This window comes from Aulonocara sp. 'chitande type north' Nkhata Bay, linkage group LG7 (genome assembly GCF_057382095.1).
Source record: "Aulonocara sp. 'chitande type north' Nkhata Bay isolate Kocher_YH1m ecotype deep benthic linkage group LG7, A_spYH_male_GT1.1, whole genome shotgun sequence".
In the NCBI taxonomy this organism is placed as follows: domain Eukaryota; kingdom Metazoa; phylum Chordata; class Actinopteri; order Cichliformes; family Cichlidae; genus Aulonocara; species Aulonocara sp. 'chitande type north' Nkhata Bay.
In genome coordinates, this window is record NC_141350.1 from 27,986,409 (window position 1) to 28,009,639 (window position 23,231).

Genomic DNA, 23,231 nt, shown 5'->3' on the forward strand with positions numbered 1-23,231 from the left:
ATCCGTCCCTCCACCATAAAGAGAGAACCATATACCGCCAGCAGGGGTATCCCACTCATGATGTTAGTTCCCCACACACTCCCACACCCTGGCCAATTGGCAGTGTCAATGAATGCAAACCACAGTAAGTCAAGAATTATTTGAGAATAAAAAAAAAAGCAACATAAAGAAAAAAGGGAGAGACAAAGAGAAAAACAAAAATAATAAAATTCTTAAAATACTAATGTGTTAGTATGGTCCAACACTGCTTACTCATTTTGTAATGCAGTGCACCTCCAAAGAAAAAGAAAAAAAACCAAAATCGGCATAGCCTGTTCGTATCTCCTTATCACAAACAACTGCAACTGAGTTTCACTCAGAACACTGAAATATATACGGATACTGTATTTCCTCTCTTTATAGGGTGCTCACGCGCCCCGTTAAATTGCCGTCTGGCCCCTCACCTGCGTTAAACAATCTTGGCAATGTAAATCTTGCTTCCTTGAAACGACAGGTCGCCTTTCTCCCTGCCCGCTGATTGCATTCTGCTTTTGTCACTTACGTTGTGCAGTTTGATGATAGTAGATTGTTGTCGTTTTTCATCAGGGGGCCAAGGCTGAGCCCTGTCAGTTCTTTGTTTAGCTTCCAGGCCCAGCATCTTCTGAAGCCAGGTTTCAAACAACTAGATTGCCTGTTTTCCTTCTGTGTCTCAAGTTCATTATCAGGATCCGTGACTCTTCCCTCCAACGAGACTGTGCAGCGTATATCATTTACAGTTTCTTATTGGTACTGTTTCGAATTTATATCAGTGCAAGTCAAAAAGCCGCTGGGTCAGCTTTTTGACTTGCACTGACATACCTACAACCATGAGGGAAAATAATGACAAACCTGCATTCATATACTAATGAATAAGGAGTATCAGTGTTTCAATGTGATTGTTACATGTGAAAAATTAATTTGTTCTCAAATGTGAATCATGTATGCAATGTCTGGTGAGTCATATAAAATCTTGTGAAAAAGTATTTCACCCTTACTGATTTCTTTTCTGTTTTATGTTGTATATTTGTCGAACTTACATATTTGAGATCTTCAAATTAATTTTAACATTAGACAAATATTACCCGAATAAATACAAAATGCTAATTAATCATAGTTAATTAATGATTTAATGTAAGTTAACAATGATGAACCACATTATTTTGGGAAAGCTGACTTCAATTTCACAGGCCACACCCCCCCCCTGAATACTGCTAGACAAGCTAAATCAAGAACTCACTTAAACAGAATCTGTCTGACTAAGTGACTCTAGCTCTTCTGGGAGACACCGATGGGCACCTAAGCTAGCTGAGAAACATAATCTTGTCTCTATATCACAGGTTCCCCTTTCCATAATGAAACTAATATTTAAACAAGTCGACAAAGTCTAAAATAAAAGATCAACACTGATTTTTGGCAGAAGGACAGAAATCTGAATTTTCTATGTAAATGACATTGAACAGTTCATCCACACAGAAGGTTTTGATTACAATTTTAAATTCCATGACTTCCATGACAGAAATTTCATGACCACATAAGTCTTGACACTTTCTAGTTTTAGCTGAAAAAATAAGTCTTCAGAAACAAATATACTTCTATTGGTCTTCAATATGAAGGTGTTACATACCTAAAATGTGTGATCTGGTTCTCCAGCAGAGCAATGAGACGACTTCTGATTGCCTCAAACTGCACTTTTTCCTCCATGGTCACTGTGCCTATCCCATCAGGCCTGATGAGAACGAGAGAGAGAGGGGAAAAAAGAGACAGACTCATGTTTACATAATGGTGACAAATTACTGCTTGACGGTGGGAAGCAGCTGGCGTTTTTAGCATGACCAACTGATAATGAATCGTGGAGTCTAGATTTCATGTAAAAAGCTACGTTCAGAGTTCGCCACAGGGGGTAGCTCTGCATGCTTGATTTGACATTTGAGTCTTATGTCTAATGCCCTTCCTGACACAATCTTAAAGGACCTATTACTTGCTAAGCAAATATGTAAACTACTACACTATACATTATAAAACTAAACTTGAAGCTTGAAAGCTAAGCTTGTTGTTTCCCTTCTACAATGTGGTTAGCATTGTGAAAGGGTTTATTTTAATGCAAATCAACATCTTTTCTTAAATATAAATTGGTACTTTTGGTTGCTAACCCTAGTAGTAAGTGAACCGCACAATACTAAAAGAAGTCTCCTTAACTCAACTCAGCATGAAACTAAAGTGCTAAAGTGCTTCACAGGTAAAAAAAAAAAAAAAGGAGATCAGGAAGAATACTTTTGCAAAATCTTACCAACATTAAGACAGTAAAATGTTCAAGATAAAAAAATAAAGCTGAAAATAAATAAAGTAAGCACAATAAGTATCACCATGACTAAGTTGTCTTCCATTTAAAAAAGACAACTATCCATCTACTGTCCTGCAGCCTCAACTTCTGGATGCCAGATGGAGATGGGTGCCAGGTCACCTCAGGTATAAATGATCTCAGAGCAGAGGCAAAAAAGCTTTCTCCTGGCAACACTTCCAAACAGTCGTACTGGCTCAGTGTTTTTCTAATGATACTTTCATGAAATAAATAATGCCATGGTGTAATATTTCATGTGTTGTTGTGTTTCAAGGTTGTAGTTTACAAATAATAATAATAATAATGATAATAATAACAATATAAACTAATAATAAAATAATAATATATATTGAGACCTTAATTCAAAACCTTAGAATTGAAAGTGGCAGTACTGTGTAAACTGTGGGCTGTATATACTATACATAATTCTTAGTCTTCATTCTTCATCAAGACTCTCTTAACCTCCTAAGACCCGAACTCTTCCACGACATGCATGTTTAATTTCTCTTTGATATTTGGGCTGGTTGGGGCCCGATGAATGTAAAAACAAAGAATTACCAGATTTTTTTTTTTTACCTTATTTTTGTTTTTAAGAAAATTAAGAGCCACATATGAGGATATTTGTTTAAATAATAGAACAGTAGCAGTATAATGCCCTCGTAAGTGGATATCAGGCCCTTGTAGACCAAAATTGAGTATTTTGTTCTAAATAACCCAAAATGTGATGTCCACATATGTGGACACCAGGTCCTAGGAGGTTAAAAAGCAAAAGATTTTTATAACTAAGAACTCTACACCAGCTAAATGCCTGAAACATCAAGAACCGAAATAAAAGCAAAATTCAACACCACAGAAAAGAGTCAGGGTGCTTTTTCTCTCCTTGGCTTCTTTTTTTACTCTGGCTTGTTTCACAAACAAACAACAAACTGATCAGTCAGCCAATTTTTCTACGATAACCTCAAAGTTAACCAATCAAACGCTCAGACTTGTCCTGCTCCTCACAATTCATCTGGCTGTCAGCAGGAGAGTTGACAAAAAATGTTTGGTGAATGCTTCATTAATGCTTTTAAAGCCTTCATTCTGTTCTTGCCTTGGTCTGAATAGCAGTTTGTTAAAAAAAAAAAAAAAGGGAAAAATGCAATCAGGACCCAGAGCAAGCAGCCTTGACTTTCTGGGCTTTCTCTGTGCCTCTGAAAGAGAAAAGAACCCTCTCTAAACGGCACTTGTGGGCACCGGAGGGAAGAAGCACGGAGGTTGTCTGTTAATGAGTTGTTCTTATAAAAGCTTTCAGTGGTTTAGCCCATGACTGCTGCATGTTGAGTACCAACAACTCTGCTGAGCTCTTCAAGGCACATCATGACTCTCCAAAGTTGAAAATAATAGCATGACAAGAAAGCAACAAAGTCTCAAAGACAGAACTGCGGATACTGAATCATCAAGCATTAACCTCCTGAGAAGCATAAATGTGACAATAATAAATTTACTTTACTTTACTCAGAAAAATGTTTTTCTACAGCAGAGTTGTGGAAAGGACACCAGTGAACACAATGATGGAAGAAAACAAAAGAGAAATGAAACTAAATTATATTTTTATTCTCTGATGTTCAATAGTGCCACCTGCTCTCTTGTAGAAAAAAATATGTTTAATTTAAAAAAGGAAAGAAAATTTAATTCAGTATATAACATGAATAATATAAACATAAATATTTCATATAATATAAAATAAGTAAAACTACTTAGCATTACAAATACAGACTTTTAAATTAATAAAGATGTCAGTAGTTACTTATAAGGGGTTCAAATTAAACACATTTAAAAAGATTTTTTTTAAACTAAAACAATTACATAAATTAATTAAATAACTTTTTTCTTTTAAAGCAAAGACATGCAAAGTTAACTAAAATCCGATTCAGTGTTATTCACAGCCCGGGGAAGGTGGAAGTTGCAGAGGTGGTGGTGGATAACAACAGGACGTTGTCATGTATTGTGAGAGAACATCAGTGCCACTCTTCAGCTCCACTCAACTCAATTCAATCAGTAATGAGAAGCAGCTTTCTTTGCACAACAGCACTTGTTAGCACAACTTGTAAACCCTGTTGTTCCCCAAATCTTTCAATTCATCACAACTCCCCCACCGCACTGCTCACAACCTTATTTAACAAGCACCAGTTAATCCTGAGGGAACAGAAAGCAGAGCCATTGTGAGGGGGGCGTGTGTGTTCACTCATGTAAAAATTTGCTTTCATGCTGAAGAAGCCAAGGGTCTCATTGCACAAATGAAGATGTGAAGACTGTGATGGGAGCAAGATGCATGATAGAGGGACTGCCTGAGGCTCCAAGCCCCCACAGTTATTGCCAGCTGTTCTGTAATCTGAGTTGTTCATCTTGCTCAAACAATCAATCTGCATCCCAGAGAAAGATGACAGAAAATAAAAATGGCTGTAGAGTTTTGCAGCTCTTGCCTTTTTGTAACAAGACTATATGAATAGTTTGAAGGTCAGGTGGTTTTTTTATATTGAGTTGCTGTTTTTAACATATTAGACATCTATCTTGGTGCATAATTTGTCATATTTGACTATAATACACAAAACCTCAGGAGCTGAGCAACAAATCTCAGCACACAGATACATTTTAGGTTCCTAAAGGTTCTTATTTAGATATTATGTTGTCTTCATACTGCCAAAAAGGCAAAACAGCCTCTACTATTCTCCATCTGATGTAGCTCAGGAGGTAGCGAAGATCTGCTAACTGGAAGGTTGGTGGTTCGATGCTCGATGATATTTAGGCATACATTTCTGCATGCCTAAATATCATCGGGTAAGACTATGAACCCTGAGTTGCTCGCGAATGCTCCCTTTAGAATAAATGTGTGTGAATATTAGCTAGCTCTTAGGTGGAGAGAAAAGTGCTTGTACGAATGGGTGAATGAGACATGTTGTATAAAGCACTTTGAGTGTTCAGTTCAGTTCAGTTCATTTTTATTTCAAACATTTCAAACATGTGCCTTCACAATCATTACAAAATATCATTCCATTATTTGTTTGAAAAGGAGTAGGCTGAAGTATTTACTTATTTGTCCCTACCCCCTCAAGTTTTACCTCTCAGTATGAACCTGACCCAGTATGAACCTTCCAGATCCCTCAGGTCATCTGGATCCGGTCTTTTATCAGTTCCCAGAGTCAGAACCAGACACGGAGAAGCTGCATTCAGCTTTTATGCTCCTTATATCTGGAACAAACTCAGTTTATTTAAATCCAGGTTGAAGACTCACCTGTTCTCAGCTGCATTTGAATAAAGCACCAAATCCACACTTTAAGCTTAAATTTCAAAACTTACATTTAACTACTGATCTTATCTATTTCTGATTTTATCTGTTTTGATTTTATATACTGTTTTGTTTGTTTGTTAAGCTTAAATTTCAAAACTTACATTAACTACTGATTTTATCTACTGTTCTGATTTTATCTGTTTTGATTTTATATACTGTTTTGTTTGTTTGTTTGTTTGTTTGTTAAGTGGGTTTAGAGCTCTGGGTAGCTCCCCAGCTGGGTCTAGACTGGGTCTAGAGAGTATTTTAAATTCAGGGAATTTAAAATAGAAAGTAGCTCGTCCACAGAAGGACTGGTAGCTCCCCTTACGATAAGGGTTCAGATCGCGCGAACAGGTGTGGGATTAGAGCTCTGGGTAGCTCCCCGACTGGGTCTAGACTGGGTCTAGAGAGTATTTTAAATTCAGGGAATTTAAAATAGAAAGTAGCTCGTCCACAGAAGGACTGGTAGCTCCCCTTTCGATAAGGGTTCAACAAACAAAAAAAACAAAAAAGAACCGCAACACCATTTCCAGCAACATTACCGTCCTGAGTGTTCACGTAGAGTAGAAAAGTGCTATGTAAGAAAGAGTCCATTTACCATTTATAAAAGCATCATATCTTTTTTATTTCACAATACTAACATCTAATTTAAAAAGGTTGAATTATGCATGTTAGTTTGCCTGGAAACCAACTTACAATTGGTGGCTTACAGGCAATATTTTACAGGCAAGTCCAATGAATAGCTTAAAATGATACAAAAGTAAGTGGTGAACTGCCAGAGGTTAAAAAAAAGGTAAGGTTACTCAAAACTGAAAAATATTGTGTATTTCATAATTATACCAAAAAAAAAAAAAACCCCCAGCAACACAAAATGGGTTAACAGTTTAAATCTGTTCTGCACCAATAGAGGTTGATCAAGCCTTGAAAGCTGGTGCTACTAATTCCTACAGGTGTTCCAACTTTTTGGGATTACTTACAACCCACTCTGTCTGCATAAAAGCAGTGCTGGAACACACTGTGGTACCATACCCATCAGTGAGCCTCAGCTGAACAGCATTGTGCTGCAGAAAGTAGTGTGTAGCTATAAAAATGGCGAGAAAAAGGCAATTAACAATGGAAGAGAGACAGACCATTATAACACTTAAAAATATAGATCTTTCCTACAGAGAAATTGTGTCAGTGATTCCAGTTTCCCTCAGCATCAAAAAGCACTCAGAAACTACTTGCTCTCAGGCTAGAGCAATAACTACCATTGTTAATTTCTCCAGATCAGACAGGTTTCGTGAAGGGTAGGCATGGTTTTTTCAACCTGCGCAGGTTTTTAAACATATTACACACCAAGTCAACTACAACCCCTGAAATTGCCTTATTACTCGATGCTGAGAAGGCATTTGACCGGGTGGAGTGGGATTATCTGTTTTATACTCTACATAAATTTGGATTTGGCCCTAATATCATTTCATGGATTCAGTTACTTTACTCCTCACCTTTGGCACGTGTTAGAACAAATTCGTTGTTCTCTTCTTATTTCCCACTTCTCCGTGGTACGAGACAAGGTTGTCCCTTATCCCCTCTTCTTTTTGCATTATCTATTGAACCATTGGCGATTAAACTGCGAGCTGACAGTTGCATTAAGGGCATCTTCAGAGGTGACCAGGAACACAAAATATCCTTATATGCTGACGACCTCCTGCTGTATATGTCAGAGCCTTTATGCTCTCTTCTCCGTGCTCTTGCCATTTTTGAATGTTTTGGTAATATTTCAGGTTACAAGTTGAACCTGCATAAAAGTGCACTTCTCTGTGTCAACTCTATAGCCAGGAAGATTTCATTTGCAGATTTTCAATTTAACGTTAAATCAGGGTATGTGACCTATCTGGGGGTTAAGGTTACCCATTCATACAAAGGTCTTTATGAAAGAAACTTTGTCCCGCTGCTTAAGAATACTGAGACAGATCTTCAGAGATGGAACAATTTACCACTGTCATTAACTGGCCGCATCAATTCTATCAAAATGAACATACTACCCAAGTTCCTTTATTTGTTTCAATGTATCCCATGCTACTTACCCAATAAGTATTTTATAACACTGAATAAGCATATCTCTGCATTTATTTGAAATGGCAAAAGTCCACGAATTCGTAAAGATTTCATGCAGAGGACTAGGCCAATGGGTGGATTAGCCTTGCCAAACTTTCAGTCTTATTATTGGGCAGCAAATATTCGAAATATGCTGTACTGGATGAGTAATTTTACTACAGAGACTCCAGCTTGGCTCCAAATTGAGTCATCCAATTGTGGCAAAATTTGCCTATCGGCTTTGTTGAGTTCAGCTCTCCCATTAGAACTATACACCTACAGGGAGTGCAGAATTATTAGGCAAGTTGTATTTTTGAGGAATAATTTTATTATTGAACAACAACCATGTTCTCAATGAACCCAAAAAACTCATTAATATCAAAGCTGAATGTTTTTGGAAGTAGTTTTTAGTTTGTTTTTAGTTTTAGCTATTTTAGGGGGATATCTGTGTGTGCAGGTGACTATTACTGTGCATAATTATTAGGCAACTTAACAAAAAACAAATATATACCCATTTCAATTATTTATTTTTACCAGTGAAACCAATATAACATCTCCACATTCACAAATATACATTTCTGACATTCAAAAACAAAACAAAAACAAATCAGCGACCAATATAGCCACCTTTCTTTGCAAGGACACTCAAAAGCCTGCCATCCATGGATTCTGTCAGTGTTTTGATCTGTTCACCATCAACATTGCGTGCAGCAGCAACCACAGCCTCCCAGACACTGTTCAGAGAGGTGTACTGTTTTCCCTCCTTGTAAATCTCACATTTGATGATGGACCACAGGTTCTCAATGGGGTTCAGATCAGGTGAACAAGGAGGCCATGTCATTAGTTTTTCTTCTTTTATACCCTTTCTTGCCAGCCACGCTGTGGAGTACTTGGACGCGTGTGATGGAGCATTGTCCTGCATGAAAATCATGTTTTTCTTGAAGGATGCAGACTTCTTCCTGTACCACTGCTTGAAGAAGGTGTCTTCCAGAAACTGGCAGTAGGACTGGGAGTTGAGCTTGACTCCATCCTCAACCCGAAAAGGCCCCACAAGCTCATCTTTGATGATACCAGTCCAAACCAGTACTCCACCTCCACCTTGCTGGCGTCTGAGTCGGACTGGAGCTCTCTGCCCTTTACCAATCCAGCCACGGGCCCATCCATCTGGCCCATCAAGACTCACTCTCATTTCATCAGTCCATAAAACCTTAGAAAAACCAGTCTTGAGATATTTCTTGGCCCAGTCTTGACGTTTCAGCTTGTGTGTCTTGTTCAGTGGTGGTCGTCTTTCAGCCTTTCTTACCTTGGCCATGTCTCTGAGTATTGCACACCTTGTGCTTTTGGGCACTCCAGTGATGTTGCAGCTCTGAAATATGGCCAAACTGGTGGCAAGTGGCATCTTGGCAGCTGCACGCTTGACTTTTCTCACTTCATGGGCAGTTATTTGGCGCCTTGGTTTTTCCACACGCTTCTTGCGACCCTGTTGACTATTTTGAATGAAACGCTTGATTGTTCGATGATCACGCTTCAGAAGCTTTGCAATTTTGAGACTGCTGCATCCCTCTGCAAGATATCTCACTATTTTTGACTTTTCTGAGCCTGTCAAGTCCTTCTTTTGACCCATTTTGCCAAAGGAAAGGACGTTGCCTAATAATTATGCACACCTGATATAGGGTGTTGATGTCATTAGACCACACCCCTTCTCATTACACATCACCTAATATGCTTAATTGGTAGTAGGCTTTCGAGCCTATACAGCTTGGAGTAAGACAACATGCATGAAGAGGATGATGTGGACAAAATACTCATTTGCCTAATAATTCTGCACTCCCTGTATAAACGTAACCCTTTGTTGTCTGACTCGCTCAGAATCTGGGTGCAATGTAGGAAAAGGTTGGGGTTACACTTAATGTCAATTAAAGCACCTATCTGCTCAAATCCTATGTTCCCACCCTCCAGGATGGATTCTGTCGTGGTCTGGGTGGTTTTCCACAGCATCGGCTCCTCCCCACTGGGTGGAGTCTTTGTTGTTCCTCACCTGATGGCAATCATACCAGCAGTATTTATGACCGGCGCACTCAACTGGTCTTCGCCAGATTATCTGCCAACTTTAGTCAGTTCTCGGCCTCACGTCTGTTCCTTGGTGACTCATCGTGTGTATTAACCTTATTTCCTCTGTTTTCTCGTCAGCCTCTGAAACCCACCTACCAAGCTCTCCTGGATACAAGTTTGCAGCCGCCGGTAATCTCTCCCCATTTTGGAACTGCCAGTCTCTCCTGCCTGCCTCCCTGCATTGCATGCAGCACCCACCTGGACCTCTCCTGCCTCCCCCCTCCACGCAACCCCCACCTGCAAGCTTGTAAGACAGCTCAGTGTATTATCCTCAGATTCACTCGCAGCCCTCTGTGGGATTCCCCTGACTGCTCTCTCCTCTGTTTCAGTGCCCTGGCCAGCCACAGTTTCCCCTGCACAGTACCTGCACCCAGTTATCCCTGCCATCTAGTTATAGTCACAGTATTTTCTCTCGCCTCAGACATCTAGTTTATGTTCCTTAATTCTAGTCTGCAATTTCTGTTAGCCTCTGAGCATTGTAAATAAAGTCTCTTTTCGTTACACCACACCTCTGGCCTCCGGGTTTGAATCTGCACTTGAGTCCATCCCATTTCCACGGGCCACTGCGCCATGACAGATTCTGCCTTTAAAATATGGGAAAGTAATGGCCTTAGAAATATCAAAGACCTTTTTGTAGATGGGATTTTTGCCTCATTCACGCAGCTCCTGAAGCAGTTTAATGTTCCTCGGCAACATTTTTTCCGCTATCTACAAATTCGCCACTTTGTAAAGAGTGGATTTCCTTCCTGAACTACCTGAGGAAACTTCTTTGGATAAAATTATTAATATAAACGGTCATAAGAGAGGGGCGATTAAAGAAATCTGTGCTATATTATTAGATCTTCAATCTCCTTCTTCTCCATCCTTAAAGCACAGTGGGAGAGAGACCTTGGGATGACTATAACAGATGAGCTCTGGCAATCTTTTCTCCAGAGGGTACACTCTTCTTCGATATGTGCCAGGCATGGGCTCCTTCAATTCAAGGTCCTACACAGATTACATATCTCCAAGGAAACGTTAGCCAAGTTCTATCCAGGAGCTGACCCTCTGTGTAACAGATGTAAAGCAGAAACAGGTTCGCGCCTTCATACCTTTTGGACATGCCCCAATCTTCATAACTATTGGGTGGGAAAACCAGCACACTGCAGACCACGGCCTCTCTGTGTGAGGATCTAAACGTATTCTACGCTAGATTCGACACAGCGAACACCATGAGACCGGACAGTGTGCGCACCGCGGATGACGTCAGTGCGCACACTGTGTCTGAGGAGGATGTGCGGAAGTGCTTCAGGAAGGTGAACGCACGCAAAGCTACTGGTCCGGACGGGATTCCCGGCCGCGTCCTCAAGTCATGCGCGGCTCAGCTGGCTGGAGTGTTCACACACATCTTCAACCTTTCCCTCTCTCTGTCTGTAGTCCCAGCCTGCTTCAAAATGGCCACCGTCGTCCCTGTACCCAAATCCTCCACCATCTCCTCATTGAACGACTGGCGACCTGTAGCCCTGACCCACATCGTAAGCAAATGCTTCGAGAAGCTGGCCAGGGACTTCATCTGCTCTGCACTACCCGACTCACTGGACCCTCTACAGTTCGCATACCGCCACAACAGGTCCACTGATGATGCCATAGCCCTGACACTACACACTGCCCTCTCACACCTGGAGAAGAGAGACACGTATGTGAGAATGCTGTTTGTAGATTACAGCTCAGCATTCAATACCATCGTTCCCTCGAAGCTGGACAGGAAACTGCAGGATCTAGGACTGAGCAGCTCCCTCTGCAGCTGGATCCTTAGCTTCCTGTCTGACAGACGCCAAGTGGTCAGACTGGGCAGCATCACCTCATCCCCCATCACACTGAACACTGGTGCTCCACAGGGGTGTGTACTGAGCCCTCTCCTGTACTCACTCTACACCTACGACTGCACAGCCACTAACAACTCCAACATCATTGTGAAGTTTGCGGACGACACTACAGTTGTGGGTCTTATCACCAACGGTGATGAGACGGCTTACAGGGAGGAGGTCAGCGCCCTGACCCACTGGTGTCAAGACAACCATCTCACCCTCAACGTCGCAAAGACAAAGGAGTTGATAGTGGACTTCCGGAGGTGCAGAGAAGTACACACCCCCATCACCATCAGCGGCGCTGCTGTGGAGAGAGTGAGCAGCTTCCGGTTCCTTGGTGTACACCTGGCTGAGGATCTTACGTGGTCAGTACACACAAACAAAACAGTGAAGAAGGCGCAGCAGCGCCTCTTCTTTCTCAGGAGACTGAAAAGATTCGGCATGAGCCCCCGCATCCTCAGGACCTTCTATCACTGTGCCATTGAGAGCATCCTCACTGGATGCATCACCACCTGGTACGGCAACAGCACCGCCTACAACTGCAAAGCTCTCCAGCGAGTAGTGCGGTGCTCTGTACGGATAATTGGAGGTGAGCTTCCCTCCCTCCAAGACATCTACAGGAAGCGGTGCCTGAGGAAAGCGGGGAGGATCATCAAGGACTCCAGTCACCCCAGCCATAAACTGTTCAGACTGCTTCCATCAGGAAGGAGGTTCTGCAGCATCCGGTCCTGAACCAGCAGACTGAGAGACAGCTTCTTCCACCAGGCCATCAGACTGCTGAACACTTCATAGACACCTCAGCTTCACTACTGGAACTTCAACATTATGCACTCCATACTGTACAGTAATGCCACTGTTTTGCACATATTCAACTCTGTATATTTTTATATATTTTATTTATTGTTTACTCTATTTAATTTGTAAAATATGTGTATACACACACACACACACACGTAGAAAAACATTTAGTATACACATCCAGAAATGCATATACTATTATATATTGTACATATATTTATTAGTTCAGATGTAGCCATTCTTGTATTTTGCTTGTTTACGTTATTGTATTTTGCACAACTCTGTTGCTTGTGAAGCTCGCACACAAGAATTTCACTCACATGTGCTGTACCAATGTACCTGCACATGTGATGTGACAATAAAAGTGATTTGATTTGATTTGTCTATATTTAACACTCTGTCAGAGATGTATAACGTTAAATATGATCCTTCTGCTCTAACGGCTATCTTTGGGATGATACCTCAAGACATCACTTTGCCAAAATGCTATTCGAATTCTATTGCCTTTGCTTCACTTATCGCAAGGCGCCTTATACTTTTAAGATGGAAGCAGGAAGCTCCTCCCACACATGAACAGTGGCTTGCAGAGCTCATGAGGTTTTTACATTTAGAAAAGATGAGATATACATTGGCAGGTTCAACCACCAAATTTCTTAAGGCATGGCAGCCATTCCTGATGTACATGGAAACATTTAAAATGACCACCTTGTCATCACCAGATGCCATATCTCTATATCACTATCATAGTTAACTGTACACTGAATGTCCCTTATACATTTTATTTTTATATTTGTTTGTTGTTGGGGTTTTTTTTGTTGTTTTGCAGGGGTTTCTTTGGTTTGTTTGTTTTCCTTCTCCATTTCTGTTATTTTTTGGGATATTGTAAATACTGAGCAGCAAACTACTGTATGTTCAATGTTTTGTTATTAACATGCTGCTGTGACTGAAAATAAAATTTATAATAAAAAAATAAAAAATAAAATTTTTTTTTTTTTTAAAAGCACACAGAAACTGGGGCAAACTGACAGGAAAAGGTCTGGCAGACCCAAAGCCACCACTGAACCAGAGGACAAGTTTCTGTGTGATAAGCAGCTCACAGGACAACAGCTTCAAGCACAGCTTAATAGTGGTGGTAGTAAGCAAGTCTGAGTTTCAAAGACAAGACTTTGAGCTGCAGATTTGACAGGATGAGTTGCAGCAATAAAGGCATTGCTAAGATGTCAGAATAAGGCAAGAAGGCTTTCCTGGGCCATTAAACACCATCATTGGACTACTGAAGTCTGGAAGAAGGTATTACAGACTGATTAATCAAAATCTAAAATCTTTGGTTCATCACGCAGGATCTTTGTATGCCGCTAAGTAGGCGAGAGGATGGTTCCACAGTGTGTGGCATCAACTCAAACATAGAGGAGGAAGTGTGACAGTCTGGGGCTGTTTTGCTGGATCCAGGGTCACTGACTTGTACAGAGTGGGAGGCTCCCTGAACCAAAATGGCTACCACAGCATTGCAATACCCTCTGATATGTGCCTAGTTGGTCAGGGGTTCATTCTACAGCAAGATAACAACCCAAAGCATAAGTACATGCTATGCCAGAACTATCTCAGGAAAAAAGAACGAGATGGTGAGCTTGAAAACATGAAGTGGCCAGCACAGTCTCCAGACTTAAACCCATCGAGCTGGTTTGGGGTGAACTGGACAGAAAAGTGAAAGCAAAGCAACCTACAAGTGCCACACATTTATATGAACTTATGTAAGAGATATGGGAAGAACTTTCTGAAGAATATTTAATGTACATTGTAGAAAGAATGCCATGAGTGTGACCGGTAGTGTATACACACACACACACACACGCACGCAGTTGGCAGTGTAGTGTCCAAGGTGACATGGTTGAAGTCACCTGAGATAGCAATAAAGGCACTCGGGTGCTTAGTCTGTAACCGGGCTATGGCGGAGTGGGTAATGTCACATGCAGCTGTGGGGTTAGCAGAAGGAGGAGCATAAACCGCCAACAAGATTACATGAGTAAATCCCAACAGTGCACCGTTCAGTGTCCGGGCAACAAATCTGCTCTTTCATTGTTATGTGAGCAGGGTTATACCACTAGTTATTAACAAGAACGGCAAGCCCTCCTTTCTGCTCACCACTGGCTGCACTGTCCCTGTCGGCCTGAACAGCTGCTCCAGACCTTCTGCAGATGTGTTGTGATCAGGCATATCCTGATGACAGACATGTTTTGTACCTCTTTCTCTGTTTAGGCCTCTGCTATCTCGCCGTCTCCCTCCTTCTCTTCTTCTGTCCTCCACCTCTGCATCCATGGTGTATTTTTCTCCAGATTTCAGCCGGTATATCCATGGTTCTGGCTGGTTAGCTGGCTGGCATCAGGGTGATCAGCTGATCTCTGGAGTAAACAAAGTGTGCGGTGTGTAGCTGCTGCGCCACGGTCCCATTCCTCAATGAAAGTAACAGTTCCACGGTAACAAGGAGAACCAAAACGAGCTCGATCCACATTTTTGAAAAGAAAGATATTAAAACAAACTCTCTAAAATACTAAGTAAAAAACTAAGAAAAAAAGCAAGAAAAGTAAAAGTAAAGAGAAAAAAACAGGATCAACTGAAAAAACAGGCTGCATGTGAGTTGATCCATGTGTGCTTCTGATTACATAGTAAAGCATAAAATTATTTAAATCAAACTAATTTTTCAGCATCATACACAGGATGTTTCTAATTTAAGAGGAAAAAATGGAAGAAAACATTTTAATTTTAGCAGCATTGTGCAGATGACAGAAAGGATTCAATCACAGTCAGTTAACGAGCACACTGAAGGGTATATCCTGGTTACAAATGACTTCAAGATTCCTCACAATGTCATTATATACAGAGGCCAAGGCAATGCCATTCAGAGTAGGTACCTGCTTAGAAACCATGTTTCTAAGACTTTTAGAAACAAGTTTTGTCTGAATTCAGAAAAAAGGAAATCAGAGGTCATCAGACCTTTAGTACTACTTCCAGCAGAGAACCTCATGGAAAAGGAAAACTATAAATCTCTGTGTGTAAAGAAAACTCCCCGCATGAGAAATCTTTAGAGGAATTACTTTAGGTAGGAAATACCCTCAAAACTAACTCCTGTAAGTAACAGCAGTTATTCAAGTTGCTGTTCTTAATGATATCTGTGTCCTGAGCCACAGCGGTACACATAAACGGGGTAGGTTGCATCAGGAAGGCCATCTGGTGTAAAATCTTTGCCAGATCAAACATGCAGCTCATCAAGAATAAGATTTTGTTACTGGATCGGTCAGGCACAAGTTAACAACTATTCAGTCAACCAATTCTTTCCATTCTGGTTGCTTCCATTAAAAATCTTCAACATCTTCAGCTCTGCTATTTCCAAGTCAGCGTCTCGTCTTTTTGTTAGTGCCACCGTCTCCAAATCATAAATCATGGCATGTTTCACTATTATTTTATCAACCTTCCCTTTCACTGCTATCCTTCTGTCAAAGATCACCTCTAATATATGCCTTCAACCACTGCCTACACTCTCTTCTTCGCCTCTCTTGTGCACTGTCCATTGCTTTGGATAATTGACCCCAGATACTTAAACTTGTCCACCTTCACTACCTCTACTTACATCTTTACTACACCTTCTCATTCACACATATGTGTTCTTCTCACTTTTAGGACTGTATAAAACAATCTGGTTAAAAAGTCCACCGGCCTTTCTCCTAAACATTTCCATACCTCCAAACCTGAACCAAGTGTCTTTCCACTCTACATCCTCTTGATTGTCGTCCTCATTTCCTCCTTACTAATCCTCTGCACTTCCTGGTTCTTTAATGTCCAGCCTGACATTTTTTGAAGGGCGCATTTGAAGATCGATTAAGCCACATCGAGGCAACATAAGCTGTAAAATTCCAAATGCAGTCTAAACAGTCTAAACAAAGCTATCAAGGAATAACATTTCACAAGTTATGTTACATATGTGACAATAGTGAAACAGGCCCCATTGTTTAGGTTTTAAAGCTTTACTTTAAAACCTAAACAATACGAAAACTGACTTTAATATTTCAGAGTTTGTTGCAATTTTATGCGTAATTAATATAATAATATTTCCTATTTTTCATTTACATGAATATCACTTTTAACGTCCTTGACTAAAGCAGTTTGATACCAAGGTCTGTTTGGCAGTATGAAGCCAGTCAAGTGTTCCCATAACTGTCAAAACATTGCCTAATTCAAAACAACTCAGACAAAATAACTGATTTTTTTCCAATCAATAAGGTTGAATGTGAATGCACCATGCCAGCAGATTTGTTGTCTGTGTGCACTTTCTGTAACATTTCCATGAAAACTTTACAACAAATAAAAAAGCAAGCACAAAGGCACAGAAAAATCTCTTTTAAATGGGGTCTTTAGTGGTTACTAAAATCAATTCAGTGAGTTGGAAGCTGACATATTTTCTCTGATACTCACAAAGAGATCATCAAGAGCTTTCAAATGATACGAGAAACTGAATTTTCCCAGCAAATGTCACTCAAACCCTCTGAATGAAATTACAGCTGAAAACAAATCAGACGGGGCACAGGTTGGCAAGAAGCCAAACTCAAAATGTGCCGAGCTGAGAGAAACACAACACAAAGCGGTGTTTGGTTTGGTAGCACTCAAGGCAGAGTGTTGAGTGACAGCTTGTCGGGGCTTAGATGTATTGTTGCTGCTAAATGAAGCAAGTGCAATGGAGGCGAGGCTGCTGTCAATGCTTCTCTGGGGTTGGGGATGGTGATGGGGAGATGTATCCCTGTAGACTTAAGTTTGTGTGTTTGCTTTCAGTTTGGCTCAAGTGAAAACAATAAGTACTACATCTGCCTGCGGGATCCAACTAACCCTCTGGCTCTTTAGTGATGATGTCAGTTGACAAGAGTTGTCATGAGTCGAGCTTGCTGAGCGGCATGGCAGAGCACTGGGTGTAGATGCCACTTCACCTTACATTTGTAGAAAGGAGATGAGGCCGAGTGGCATGTGATTCTGTTTGTCACCTACCTCCTCTCCTATTTACGTCTGTGTAGATGGAGAGGATTGTTGTTTAAAGGGTTGGGGGAGGTAAAAGCTGCTGTCACATCCTGTGTTGCTGCGGTGTAGATGGCTCTGAGCAGAAGAGATCTCAACTGACAGGTGACTCCCGCTGGCTCTGATAATGCTCCTTTAAACTCGATCCTGATTCAAATCCATCTCATCAAACTTACGCAAACCTTCAAACAAGTCATCTCAGAGTTCCTTTTGAAGCCGGCTAAAGTTTGACTGTTTTATCAAACACACAGCACAAGTTATTGATTTAAAGGTCAGACACAATTGATTATGTTGTATTTTACAAAATTTGTGTAGTGTAGTGACACTTTGGCTCCCATTATCATAAGGGACAGGGCCTGTAAATAAACACTTCCACGAGGAACTTAGCTACAACTGGGAGGATTAGAGATGCTGTAGCTTAGACACTTGCTTCTTTGCTTTTTTGATGCAGGAAACCGCTTTATTCCAAAGATGCAACCATTAGCCCCACAATGTTCACCAAATTTAGATGGATCCAATTTGATTCTGTCATAGCAGACAAGGTACAGCTTCCTGACACTGCATATCAGGAAGATGTTTGCACTGTTATTGTTGTAAATTGTGAAAAACTTGCAATATTTGCTCACATCTCTTAAGACTAAAAGGTTATTATAAAGGCATTAACATATAACTGAACACTACTGTTTAATCCTGTAAGTTATAATACTGTTTTATAGTTTCTTCACAAAGGCTGCAAAGCAGGAAAATCAAACCTTACAAAATTGCTTTGTTGTTTTTCATTACTTAAAAAAATAAAACACAGTCATAGTGTCATTTAAGCCACTAAAATAGAGACATAAGCTGCAAACATGTTTTCAATTTGCCATAAAAATGAAAAAAGCCACTAAAACAATAAAACGATAAAACGATAAGACATGAGAAAATAACTTTTAGTTTGGAATTAAATTGTGAGAAGAAATAGGTTAATGGCCGACCCTTCAGAATAAATTATCATTCATAAAGGAGAGAAAAACTAGCTGTTAACAAGAACTGTTAAATCACAACTGAGGTGGAGCTACTATACAAAAATGAAACAAGGAAAAGTATATAAAGAGTGTTCTGGAAGTAAAGCTGAAGGTGTGATGTTGACTGTTGTCAGCGCATTAGCCCCACAAGTGGGATTAGTGGTAGAAAGTATTCCTGGTGGAAAGAGTGATGATTGGACAGACTTCAGTGGACATGTAGGTGAAGCGAACACAGGTGATGATTAGGTCTTGGGTTGGTATGGTGTTAAGGTGAGGAATGTGGAGGCAGATGAATTTTGCGAAAAGAACAGAAATGGCTGTGGTAGTGAAGGAAACTGCCAAGAAGATATGTAGTGTATGCTGTGGACGGAGGATAGAAGACAAAGCAAAGCTAAAGTGGGATAGTCGAAGAGATGAAGAAAGTAGACAAGCTGTTTATTGAGTTGAGCATAAGGTTGAACATAAAGAAAGGAGTAAAGATGGAACTGTACTAACAAGAGAAGAGACTGTGCTGAGAAGATGGAAGGAGTACTTTGATGGGGGAGATGAATGAAGAGAATAAGAGAGAGAGCAGGATTGATGGAGAAAAAAACAGGACGAAGAGGGTAAGTAAGGTGAAAGTAAGGGCAGCTATGAAGAGAATGAAAAGTGGAAAACCACTGAGAATATTTATGAATGCAATTAAGTAGGACTGAACTGAATGCTAGGGTGAGATGGAGGCAGCTGATCCACTGTGGTGAACCCTAAAAGGACTATGTGAAAGAACAAGAAGAAAGATTAGTGCAAAGCAAAAGAGTACGACTGCTTTAAGAAGTCGTGAAATATATATTTATATAGTTTTTCAGAGATAAGAGTCACAAAGTGCCTTACAAAAGCTAATATAGAAAGGTATAATTAAACGGGAATACAATTTTTATAATTAGGAAATTAAAAAGTAAAAGAAGCAGAAATAAAGCCAATATAAAAGAATAAGGGATAAATACAGAAACATGAATAAAAATGACCAAAACTGAGGTGCCTTTAACAATACGTAGAGGAAAAAACAGCAGCGTCTGTGATTTTAGCAAACAATTAAGAGAAAAAAAAAGGATTTTTGTTTATATTCAACTACTGAAGCTCTCTAACAACCATAAGGAATTGTGACTCTGGTTCATCAGGAGCAAAGATAAACATTGTGATATCATAAAACACACACACACAAAAGTTCACAAAGGGTGTTAGGGGTGGATGTGCAGCTCGAGTTTGCTACCCACACACAGTGCTGGCATTGGTATACTTTAATCCCTGCAGTCCCAAAACCTAACATCTTAGCAAGCACCAGACTACTTTACATGGAATTATCTATTCCATATAAATATTTGACATATCTGAAATTCCCAAATGGAAATCTTGAAGAACTGTAAGCTAAAATGTATGTTAGAGATTTGATTTTAAAGTTAACATCTTCTAGTTTCCTAAACTATGCTTATTTACCATGTGGATAAAATAAAACCTAGCCCTAACAATAGCACTAAGTGATTTGCCACCAAGCGAGTGGATGTTAAGTGATCAACATTTGTTACCATCTATGCTCTTATTTAGACCTTTTCATTCTGTAGAAATGAGACAAAGATCTCCATGCCTGTGGAGTGCAGTTACTCTAATGATTCCTAACTACCTGTTTCCGTGGACGTGGGAGGCGCAGAAGGCATAGCTGTAGTGTAGCAGCATTGGGTCGACGAGAGCATTGTTCTCCGAATAATCCATCAGCTCCTTCAGGTAGCTCAGATGGCGGTGGCAGCCTCGAACACCATACCGAGCACAGTACTCATCCAGGACAAACACCTGACCAGGACTGAACCAGCCCTAAAGATAAAATACATGCACACCAGACAGATAAGTTAAAACAAACCAACAAAGATTGGCTAATAAAGCGTCAGACCTTAGTGACGTGTACGGGTTATTTAGACTAATTTTGCCTTCTTTTTTGGAGAACTTCCACAGATTAAACATTTCTTTCAAGCCACTCATCTTATCAAACTTAACATCCGCTAGATAAAGTTTAAAGTATAGTTTAAAATTATATTGAAACGATTTTCAAAATCAAGACGGGGGGGGGGGCAGTTGTGGTGTCTGATGAGGACTCATCTGATGCCTCTGCTACTTCAGGTTTACCTGCAGTTTTTCACAAACCTGTCCATGCCTTACTATCAGCATAGAACAATGCATTCGTTTTATTTTTCCTCCTTGCACCTCCCTTTATAAAACTTTTTAAATTAATCTATAGACTTTATTATCATTTCAGTGCTTTTCAATCGTAAAACAATACATTGATGTTACATTTTTGTAAATATTCTTTGTTTATCAAACATATGAGTGTTGGGATCCTTATAGCCAAAATGCATGACTAATAAAAGATAATTTATGTGAATGATTTTATTGTTTTAAGAAAGATAAACCTAGGACTTGAGAGAAAACACAGTTTGTTCCAAAGTTTAGACATGGCTGAACATCCTCTTCACAAATTCCTGTAACTGTGGGAGATGCAAAACAAAATGCCACAATTAGGCACTACAAACTCAAAAATACTACAATTAAGAATCAGTCCAAAGGTTAACTCTTCTATTATTAATTCTCTGCTAGAATTTAAAAAGATAAAAAGCAGGAAAAAGGTGTGGAACAACTGGAACATCTTGAGATGTTCATTAGCTCAGTCATCTCGCACATAATCACTAAATTAGGCATGAAGCTTACAACAGTAATTAGGATTCCTAACAGAAGGAACATTAACAAATTAGCGCCTCTAGTGAGCTGACAGTCCCCCCCCAAAACACACACGCACACACACACACGCACACACACACACACACACACACACACACACACACACACACACACACACACAGCTCTTCACCAGGCAACAAGCAACTCAGGAGAGAAGACAACCAGGAGAGAAACAGTTTCACCTTCAACACAGGTTGCGTCTGTACTGGATTACCTGTCATTTGAAAGTCAAAAGAGTCCGTTTGTATAGCAAAATGACAGTGGGTAGATCAAATGTTTCTTTTAATAAAATAAAGTGATATTGTCTAAAATTCAAATACATGAAATTGTAAAGTGAAGGTTGTTCTTTTGTTTGATTGTGCTTCTGTGAAATAGTTTTTCTTCCAGCTCAGCCACTTTAGGATACAAAATGTTACAGAAATGTCATGACTTTATACTTTGATTTCAAAGACTCTTTGAAAAACTAGGCGAGAGATCACTGGTTGAAATACACTGAATCTTTTGTGAATTAAGAATAAATAGCATTCGTGCCTTGATGATTCTGTAACTCACTTGGGAAGAATACTTTTTTCAATGTTCATTTGTTCATTAAAAAAAAAAAGGTTCCAGTCTGTGTAGAGTTTGCGTATTTGCATATTGTTGTGATTAAGCCGAAAGAGGCAAAGATTTATGCTGACATTCAGTGTTAAGACGTGACTGATATTGAAAGAAAAATCAAGTAAAATGAGAAAAGGCAGAAATGAATGGTCTTTCCAAATAGAGCAGGGCGATATGGCCATAAATATTTATCACGATATATATTTGAAAATTTGCGATAACGATATATATATATAATAATATAACGATATATAATTGATGCGAGACAAAATACAACTCCACAACATTACTAGCGCAAAAAGACAACCTTCCATTTATTTTCACTTAAACAAGAAGCTGGTTTTTATGTGTATTAAAGCTATATAAAAATTTAACAGTGCAAATGCAAATTCCTTGCTGAAAGTTTAACCAAAAGGCATTTCCAGTAGAAATGGGCTGACATATCCTGAGCATAACCATGTATAATATCCACTGAAGTTAAAAAGAGGTGCTTTGCAACATTAAACTGCAGTGTGCAGTACGTATTTTTCGGACCATAAGGTGCACAGGATTATAAGGCACATTAAGTGAAACAAAGCAGTCAGATAAATCAAACTTTATTAAACTCATTCTTCTTGCTTCCTCCACTTCTGTACCATTGATTCATTAATGTTGAATTCTCTGGCAGCTGCTCTATTCCCATGTTGTTGCAGTATATTAATGACTAACCTCGTATTGTGGATGGATTATCTCAGTTGTTCTCCTGACTGAAGTTTGGTCCGTTTACAGCATCCTGCCATGCGATTGCATTTGTCTCTAACTATCAGGAACCTTAACGTTAACTTTTATAAGTGGAAAAGTGTTAGTGTTCGTCCTCCAGCTTCACTGTGTATGTTATGCTAACATAGCTGTGTCGCTAGCGATCACATAGCACATCATTATATACCAGCTAGCCCAACTTCAGTAACCCTACAAACGTCACTGCTATTTAGTTTCCTCTCTTCATTTATGTTGGAAGTGATAGCAGAGCTGTACATTTGAATTTTTTCAGAAATCTCTCAGTCAGAACATGCAATATCATGCTTAGGTAACTAGCAAAACTAGCGAGCTAACTCCCGCTAGCTTCCTGCTAACTTCTAACTCCGTTAAATGTAATAACTTTTGTTTTCATAGATGCCTGGAAGTTAAACTTCATAGTTACACCTGCTAAAGCAGCAATGCTGATCGTTTTATTAAAGATGAAATAATTTAGACAGTTTTTAACTCTCAGTGATGCTGCAGTGTTTGTTTGACCTGAAGCATACGGAGTTACCCAGATTACTCCCAGA

At 39.8% G+C, this 23,231-nt stretch overlaps 1 protein-coding gene across 1 annotated transcript in view; it reads right to left on the reverse strand.

The window, feature by feature from the left end:
- Positions 1-23,231, reverse strand: part of cadps2 (Ca++-dependent secretion activator 2) — a 191,475-nt gene that overhangs the window by 72,431 nt on the left and 95,813 nt on the right. The window contains exons 13-14 of the mRNA XM_086299782.1: positions 20,222-20,409; positions 1,643-1,744 (exon numbers count right to left, since the gene is read on the reverse strand). Coding sequence (XP_086155908.1) covers positions 1,643-1,744; positions 20,222-20,409 — 290 coding nt within the window. The remainder of the gene's footprint in view (positions 1-1,642; positions 1,745-20,221; positions 20,410-23,231) is intronic.